Below are 9824 nucleotides of genomic sequence, written 5' to 3' on the forward strand. Positions count from 1 at the left end.
GAATTATACAACTCCAACCATCCCACAGTACATGTATATCTTAGTACATACAAACAAAACTAAGTTGTCTCTCCACTTTCACTTTCTAAGGAACACAAGACTAAGTTTATTTGTTAATACTTATAATACTATCAAATTTCAGCCGCCAAAGTCTTTCTGGGCCATACCCCACACATTACTAGGAATTTTCCCGACTAATAATTAGCACATCATTGTTGTTCTTTGAGTCAGCTGAATTATTTTGATTAGGAATAATTAATGGTCAACAGGAAAGTAAACAAAGTCTGCTCTAATCATATGTAACAAAAGTTGCAGAAATTATTATATTGCCAAAGTTACAAATGCCTATAAAAGACCATACGCAACTAGACTTTGAAGAATCATCTATCTAATCATCTCCGAAAATGCAATTCTTCAGCTTGGTTTCCATTTTCCTATTCCTATCTTTCCTATTTTTGTTGAGGAAATGGAAGAACTCTAATAGCCAAAGCAAAAAATTGCCACCAGGTCCATGGAAAATACCAATACTAGGAAGTATGCTTCATATGATTGGTGGAGAACCACACCATGTCCTTAGAGATTTAGCCAAAAAATATGGACCACTTATGCACCTTCAGTTAGGTGAAATTTCTGCAGTTGTGGTTACTTCTAGGGAGATGGCAAAAGAAGTACTAAAAACTCATGACATGGTTTTTGCATCTAGGCCTAAAATTGTAGCCATGGACATTATCTGTTATAACCAGTCCGACATTGCCTTTAGCCCTTATGGCGACCAGTGGAGACAAATGCGTAAAATTTGTGTCATGGAACTTCTCAATGCAAAGAATGTTCGGTCCTTCAGCTCGATCAGACGTGATGAAGTCGTTCGTCTCATTGACTCTATCCGGTCAGATTCTTCTTCTGGTGAGCTAGTTAATTTTACGCAGAGGATCATTTGGTTTGCAAGCTCCATGACGTGTAGATCAGCATTTGGGCAAGTACTCAAGGGGCAAGATATATTTGCAAAAAAGATCAGAGAAGTAATAGGATTAGCAGAAGGCTTTGATGTGGTAGACATCTTCCCTTCATACAAGTTTCTTCATGTTCTCAGTGGAATGAAGCGTAAACTTCTGAATGCCCACCTTAAGGTAGATGCCATTGTTGAGGATGTCATCAACGAGCACAAGAAAAATCTTGCAGCTGGCAAGAGTAATGGTGCATTAGGAGGTGAAGATCTAATTGATGTCCTACTAAGACTTAAGAATGATACAAGTCTTCAATTTCCCATCACCAACAACAATATCAAAGCTGTTATTGTTGTAAGTACTATTGAATACTATATATGCTTATACTTACTCCCATATCCATTGCCATAGCTAAAAGATTTTCAAAATCCTATCACAAATAAGAAAATAATAGCTTTGCCATTATTAATTTACAGGACATGTTTGCTGCCGGAACGGAAACTTCATCAACAACAACTGTATGGGCTATGGCTGAAATGATGAAGAATCCAAGTGTATTCACCAAAGCTCAAGCAGAAGTGCGAGAAGCCTTTAGGGACAAAGTATCTTTTGATGAAAACGATGTGGAGGAGCTGAAATACTTAAAGTTAGTCATTAAAGAAACTTTGAGACTTCATCCACCCTCTCCACTTTTGGTCCCAAGAGAATGCAGGGAAGACACAGATATAAACGGCTACACTATTCCTGCGAAGACCAAAGTTATGGTTAATGTTTGGGCATTGGGAAGAGATCCAAAATATTGGGATGACGCCGAAAGCTTTAAGCCAGAGAGATTTGAGCAATGCTCTATGGATTTTTTTGGTAATAATTTTGAGTTTCTTCCCTTTGGTGGTGGACGGAGAATTTGTCCTGGAATGTCATTTGGTTTAGCTAATCTTTACTTGCCATTGGCCCAATTGCTGTATCACTTCGACTGGAAACTCCCAACTGGAATCAAGCCAAGAGACTTGGACTTGACTGAATTATCTGGAATAACTATTGCTAGAAAGGGTGACCTTTACTTAAATGCCACTCCTTATCAACCGTCGAGACTAATTTAGTATTGGCATCAACTTTTTAAATTTCCTTCATCAACCTCATTATGGTACAATAATCTTTATTCTGTTGTTTTAGGCTTTATAGATTTCCAATACATTTATTCTTTATTTAAAAATGTATCACATCCCATGTATAAGGATGATGCTTTAATTTATTGGTGCCATTATATTATAGTAATTCGTACCATCTCAGAACTTCTTAGGAAGATGTTTTAGGTTTTATCAAATTCAACTACGTGCATCTCAATAAAAAAACTTTATTCAAGACAAGCTCGAACAATTCCTAAGTTATAAATATTAAGATTCTTACATCTAATTAACTAATAAATTAAACTAGTATATTAACAACTAAAGATAATAAGGGTTGCAGAATAGATTAAGGAGGTCTAGAGTTATGATTTCCCCAATTGTCGGAATCCTTCCCGCTACGTCTTCTATAATTTCTCCTAAGTATTCTCTACCGATCGTGAGTACTTCGGGTGTCGTAATTCTCTTTCGAGCAACTACCATAATTTACTAGACATATTCTCTCGAACTACGCTAGTTGTCACTAACTCACCGCTCACTACGACCGCACTAATGTTTCATTATCTCTAATCCCACCTTTAAACTTTTCGTATTGATCTCTCATATACGTTAGGAGTGATGTTGTTCAACGACTACCTAAATGTGTACTCTCTCTCGAGAAATATATACATTAAATAGGCACAGTCAATTGATGGCCATTCAATCAACATCAATAAACACGTAGTTGAACAAGAAGAGAAATCCAACGACTCAATTATATAAAAACGTAATAAGAATCCATCCCACAAAAGGTTCCATCAAAACCCTAGATAACAAATTAGCTATTCATAATAGTATGCTAAAGTACAATACTAGAATTGATCATAACCAATAATGGAAATAGGAAGAAGGAAGTGAAAAACTCGTAGAAGAATTCTTAGCCTTGCTCCTAGCGTGTTCTTACCTCCTTAAGTCGAATCCTCTCTCCAAAAGCGTCTTCTTTAGGTCGAATTTGCACTAAAAACGTCCTCCTATTCTCTTAGACATGTTTAAGGAGTATTTATAGGCTAGAGTTGAAGTCCTTGAGTCCAAATTCGGGTTGGAGACTTTTAACCCGCGATCGTGGTCAACCTGCCTATAGACCTCGCGAAGCCTGGTCTGTAGCGCGGTCAAGCTGGATATAGACCTCGCGAAGCCTGGTCTGTAGCGCGGTTTGGGTACTTGGCATTTTTTGCTATTTTCTTGCATTTTCGTCATCTTTTTTTGCAACCTTCACTCGTCGTTGTCTTCCGATGCTCCTACACATAAAACAACATAATTTAGCAATAGTCCGTTAATCTTTGCCCTTTCATTCATATAACATGTCATAGATGGACTAAATTGCATTTCTGCATGTTTGCTTGTATATACTTATTTTTATATACAACAATAACAACCCAGTATAATCCCACTAATGGGGTATGGGGAGGGTAGTGTGTACGCAGACCTTACCCCTACCCAAAGGAGTAGAGAGGCTGTTTCCGAAAAATACTCGGCTCAAGAAAACAAAAAGACAAAACGACAAGAGACAACATAGAAAAACCAAATTAATACATAAAACAAGAATCTGCGGAAATCATGATTAAGGCAGCTGGGAACACAGATAAGCGAATGCCTAAGCAATGAAAATAATTCCAAAATATCAAAACAGTACTTGAAAGCAACTTAAAGGAGAAGAGAACACTCTTAAGCTTCCACGCAACCCCAATCCCGTGAAATTTGGGGCTAATTCTTGTCAACAGAATTAGGATATCAACCAAGATTTCAGCAAAAAGAGTTTCCAGCAGACTAATATAATTCAAAAACAATCTAATATAAGTTATATCATTGTTAGTACGAAGATGGATTTTGATGGTTTCCCTTTGGTTGAAACTTGGAAATAAAATAAAAACAACTTTAGGAAATGGTTCTATTACTGAAATCAGAAGCAGCTTTCTCTTACCTCTTTGATGTTGAGATTGATAAATCTTCATAGCTTTCTTTCGGTGCTATCTTTGCTAAGTTTGTGTATAAATAGGACGATGAAAATGGATTGAGAATTGTTTCTGAAAATTAGGGTTAGTTCTATAGTCTTCTGGTGGTTTCTGACACTTGGTTCCCGCCACTTTAGATCTCTAGGTTAGTTTGTCTTTTTCTAAAAGCGGCTGAGTCACCTCTTCTAAGTTCTAACAATAAATTTTTTTTTCTATTTCTTCTATTATATAAAAGAGAGAAGAGGAGGTCGACAAAGGGCATCATGGTCATTTTAAAAATATAACTACATTGTATAATAGGCTCAAAAGCTTGATTGTCCGTTTCTACTAACGGAAAAAACCAAAAGTATGGCCAAACTATTAAATTATTAGGTGAACCCTACTTCCCATTCAACCTTGATTATCTTCTTTAAATGCACTACTTAATTAATGTTACTCTTCAATTTGTTTGAAAGGAGACTACTTCACACCTTTACCGTCTAATTTTTTTTTCCATTTAGTACTTTTAACTAAAAATATTATTTGTTGGGTAATTTTATAATTCAACGTTTATTTGATTAAAAACATACAATGGTTACATACATTTATATATAACAATTCTAATGTCTCCTTAAGAAATATTATTTTATTTTTTTTATTGACTATTTTAGGTAAAGACTATTTTTTTTAAAGTGGCAATAAATTATGTAAATTTTTATTAAAGTGTTTTTATATTAGTATCAATTGATATAATTTTATACAAGTTCTCATTAAATTGCAATTTTAATTGGAATACTTTATAAAATTAGGAAAAAAATATTTAAAAATAAAATATAGTCAAGTTCCTTTTTTATTATAGAATATTGAATATTGTTCAAATTGTATAATAATGATTCCCTCTATAAAACATTATTTGAGAATAATCTAAACAAAAGATTAAGACAACTAATTTGGGGAATTATTTTCTTTATTATGTATTAGGCAGCATAAGAAGTATCATTCTGCATGATTATACTTTTTTCTCTATGATTAAATTTAGTTGGGGTACTTCCTCTGTGTTCAATAAATAATTCAACATTATATAAATTTTAAAATACATAAATATAAAATTAACAATTTTTAAAAAAGCTCAACAAATAATTATGGTAGAGAAAGTTGTATTACACTCTAGAGTATCTCAATCATATCAAATGAAACTAGAAAAATACTGCAATGCTTCAATTTAAGGTCATTTTGATTAGTATTTAGAGTGATTGAAAAATAAATTTATTTTAAATAAATTATTCAGATATGTCACTAAACTAGAATAACATACAAATTTTCTGGTAAAAAAATTCCGAATAATTAAAAATTACAATTATTTTTTGCAAAAAACAAAAAAAATCTTTTTCGTCAACTATTTGGAAATAAAATGAATATGTTTTATTATTTAAATTTTGATTAATATAAAAAAAAATATACATTAACACAATTGATAATACTAAAAGAGTAAAACTATATATATTCAATTTAAACAATGAGAAAATACATCGCGGCTTACTTTTCAATTGACTTTTCAATCAATTTTTTATAATCGATTTTAAGTTTGGTGGTGCAAAACTATTTTTCTTAAATAAAGATATGTAGAATCTATGTAGAAATACTCTACAGTGCACTTGAAGTATTGTATAATCTTTGTAAAATAAAATGTTAGACTTCAACAAGTATTACAAAGTGATTGGTATAGTAATACGATTTCAGAAAAATTAAAATACACATAACGCAAAAGATTTAAATATATATATGTAAATGTGGTTCTATACATTTACAAATGCCTATATTTTTTTTCTTTCCCTGAAGTCGAATAAAATATGTAATTAGCAATAGACCAAAAAATATTAAAAGGAAAAAAATAAGAAAAAAGAGCAACAATTGGGCATGTGCATCGCACAGATACATCATCTAGTTTAAGGAAAAGGCATAAAATTAACTTGTCGTGGATTTCCAGTTATACATTACTCTGGTCACATCCTATTACCTCTTGATCATTCCAGAGATAAAGTGTGTAGTTGGTAATTCATACTTATGTTTTTTTCCGGAAGTTTTTATAGCTCTTCATGTTCCTTAAATTAACCAAAGTTATTATATTTTTTTTAACAAACAGTCACTCAACTTACTTATGTGTCATGAAAATCACTAAATTATTTTTATAACCAAAATGTCATTCAGCTTTGCCTAATTATAATAATAAGAATCTCTTTTTTATTTTTCTCATAGTGATTTTATGTGATAATTAGAAGTTGAGTAACTTTTTAGTTAAAAAAATAATTCGGTGACATCCATGATACTTAATTAAAGTTGAGTGACTATTTTATTTTAAAAAAATAACTTTAGTAAATTCGAGAGAAATGTGAATAAATTCAGGTTATAGAAACTTTTTATCCAATTTACTTTGTTCTAATTGTAAAGAGTTAATTTAAATCATTCCTTCCGTACTATTCCCTCTTGATGCATTAATCAATCATTTAAAGGGAAACTATTGGGTTATAGGAGCCAAATAGTTGGGCGTTTAATTATAAAAGAGTACGAGGGTTTTAATTAATAAATTGAAACGAGTCACTTTGTATTAGTGTTATGAGGTTATTAGGAGTTTATTAAAAGAGTGCTTAAGTTTTTTGTATTTACACAAATCTCTCAGTCTAAAAAGACAGAATAGCCTAGTAAATATTTTTACTTGTTCAGATTTGACATCTAAGTCCCCCTACTTTATGAAATTTCAACTAGACACCTGAGCTCGATCAAAACATATATTTTAGACCCCTGACCATTGACGGGGCATACACGCATATTAGGAGCCTGACTGAGTGAATTAGTATTTTTTATTAAGTAAAAAATATAAACTAAGATAAATCTATATCTATCTATACTATATTAAAAGTACGAAGGCTATATCGAAATATCGTTCGCCTTTTTTACCCTTCGTAAGTACATTATATGTTGGATATAATAGTAATTGTAATAACTATTTTATTCAAAAAAATTAAAATTAAAAAAAAGCTAATTGTCGACTACTTGCGGTTTACCTCCCTTTTGTATAAGTTTTGGATTCCAATTCCATTAGGCTTCTACTTACCGTGTTAGACTTCTACTTACCGTATTAGGCTTCTCCCATTGTTTGTTTTGAAATCAAATTAGGTTTCTACAATTTTACAATGGATTAAATTTCTCCTTTACTTACCGTATTAGGTTCTTTCTTCTTTGTTTTGAGATTAAATTAGGTTTCTAGAGTTTTACAACTATAAAAGAAGCTATTTCTACATTCTTTGTCATAAACATACGTCCTCATAGCAAATTTGCTTCCCACTTGCGGTAAATTTCTATCTTGTACTATATTCTTGAAGTTATGTAATAATGATTGTTCGTGCATTATCACTATTGGTTGAATGATTGCATCAAACCGATCAATCTTTTTAAAAAATATTCCTCTGTTCTATTGCACTGTGCCATTAGAAATAGCATTATGATTGTTCCTCACATCTTCTCCTTATGCCAGCTTACTAATTGTTATGCCACTGAAGTTGCTCATATTTTGTCACAAAATTAAATGTGATTATCTCTTTTAATTGACTATAGTATACATATCATAATTTTTAAATTATGTTCTTAAAGAATAGCCCTTGACAATTGGTGTCGTTGAATCCATCCAAAGTTTTGATAATTTTCGTTGTTTCAGGTAAACAATTCTCCTTATCGATCTCATAAATAATATTTTATATAATCTTCTGGTTATGATGTAATATATTATGTTCTGAAAGTTATGTAACTTACTTGCAGTTCAACTATGATTTTTTCTGTTGCTCTTCAAAAACTTAGATTGGGATATTCTTTTTTGAAATCCTTATTATGAAAACACACCCCATAATCAATATTTTGAAAAGACTAGCTTACTGTTCAAAAGGTGATGAATCAAGAAAATATGAAATAATATTGCCAAATCTTAGATTGGGATATTTGAAAATGTTTTAGCTTTATTTGATATTTATGCTACTATTGAAAAGTAATTGGTTTTAATGTGCATAAAAATTAACGCAAAACATAAATAGAATCATATAAAGCTTAGCAATCCTCAATTTTAATAGTAGGTACATTGTGGTTGGATTAAAATGCATTAGTACATTAGCTATCCATATTATTGGTCTAAGTAATTCTTTTAAATCTTCTGTTAAATAAAAATTTTAAAATTATGAATGTCTTTTATGACTTTAGTGCCCTTTTGATATTAGACCACGTGTTCGCACTTGATTCCAGTTACTCGCAATGGAAACTGAAATTAAATTTGCAAACGAATGTGTGCTACTTAACAGTTTGAGAAGATCCGACTCTCAGTGGATAATAAAAGTCTTACTTATTTAATGTGGAGTAGTTAAAGAATGTAAAAATGAAACAAATCAAGGCCTTCGATGGACTCTGATATTTGTAGATGAGGAGGTAATGTTATTTTTATCTTTGTATTATATCCGATATTTTTCGTATTATATTCAATCACGATATTAAATTATGATAAAACTTTACAGGGAACAAAAATGCAAGCTATACTTTTCAATGATCAAGTGAATATGTGGAAGGAACATTTAGAACAATGCAATATCTATTACATCATTAACGACCACATAAATGATCGTAAACCTAATTTTCAATCTGTATACAAAGAATTTGAGATTGTGTTCGGTAATAATACTATAGTCAAGAGATGCAACAACCTGTTTTCTACCGTTAGCTTCTCAAACAGTTTCGTTTCGTTCTAAGAGGCATTTCAATGCACCAATGGAACAATATTTGGTAATTTCTTTAGATTTCTTTGATTAATCTTACATTATGAATAATATTCTACTCCTACTTGCTTATTAATTCTTAGTAGTTATTTACATGTATTCTCTATTAATATTCTTTTGCAGACACACTTGGTATCTTAGTGAAGGTTAATGCTTCCATCAGAGACGTTAACAGGAAACGAAGAGAAATTACGCTAATGAATGAAAGGTAAGTTGAATTTAGTTAACTTATTCATTTATTATCATACATTAACTATCATATTATTAATTGATCAAATGCATTAAATGTAGTTAATATAATATTGAATTATAAAACTCAAGTATGATCGTCAAACTGTAACTTTATGGGGAGAAATAGCAGAAAAAGATGGTGATATGCTCCAAAATATGATGTTTGAAAAACCTATTGTGGCTCTATGTGATGTTAAGGGTACAACATACCGAGATAGTATATCCAATTCCTTTGCGCTTACGGTAAATTCTTTATCTTTTATATTGAACTTAACGTTTTCACTTTTATAATTGTGTAGGTAATTTCGTAATATCTACTACACATGTTAGTAGTGTAATAATAAATCCAGCGTTTGAAAAAGCAATTGCTCTATGGAATTGGTAAGATATGTTTTGAACTCGACTTTAAGGAATTATGGCTAAAATTTAGTTATTACTATGTACTAATTAATTGAAACGCATGCATAACCGTATAAAATCACAAGACAAAAAAATAACACTAATGCCAAGTAGATTGATAAAAAAGGCCGAAAATCTGAAGATCGGAGAAATAACACATGCAGATTCGTTTGACAATACAAAGGTACATTATTGATCAACTATTTAAAAAATAATTATACTTTGTATAATGTGTCCAATCTAACCAACTTATTTTATGTTTATTTGTAGGACACATATCGTAAATTTAATGCGAAAATAAAAGATATCATCAACAAAGATGACCCATGGTATTTATTTTGCAAG

At 31.2% G+C, this 9824-nt stretch overlaps 1 protein-coding gene and 1 long non-coding RNA gene across 2 annotated transcripts; one reads left to right on the forward strand and one right to left on the reverse strand.

The window, feature by feature from the left end:
* Nucleotides 1–377: 377 nt before the first annotated feature.
* LOC104101128 (5-epiaristolochene 1,3-dihydroxylase) lies at nt 378–2205 on the forward strand. The gene is made up of 2 exons (XM_009608546.4): nt 378–1298; nt 1421–2205. The coding sequence occupies exons 1-2, from the start codon at nt 405–407 to the stop codon at nt 2042–2044; spliced, it is 1518 nt and encodes a 505-aa protein (XP_009606841.2). The 5' UTR covers nt 378–404; the 3' UTR covers nt 2045–2205.
* A 600-nt stretch (nt 2206–2805) lies between these two features.
* Nucleotides 2806–4196, reverse strand: LOC104095122 (uncharacterized). Its single transcript, XR_686060.4, has 2 exons — nt 4029–4196; nt 2806–3345 (listed from the first exon to the last, which is right to left on the reverse strand). It is a non-coding gene; the product is annotated as an uncharacterized lncRNA (long non-coding RNA).
* Nucleotides 4197–9824: the final 5628 nt, after the last annotated feature.

Source organism: Nicotiana tomentosiformis, chromosome 5, assembly GCF_000390325.3.
Source record: "Nicotiana tomentosiformis chromosome 5, ASM39032v3, whole genome shotgun sequence".
NCBI lineage: Eukaryota > Viridiplantae > Streptophyta > Magnoliopsida > Solanales > Solanaceae > Nicotiana > Nicotiana tomentosiformis.

Bases quoted from the DNA above. Each gene is read 5' to 3' on its own strand.
- LOC104101128 (XM_009608546.4), top strand. From the start codon at position 405: ATGCAATTCTTCAGCTTGGTTTCCATTTTCCTATTCCTATCTTTCCTA. The intron at 1,299-1,420 runs GTAAGTACTATT...ATTAATTTACAG, and splicing joins ATATCAAAGCTGTTATTGTT to GACATGTTTGCTGCCGGAAC.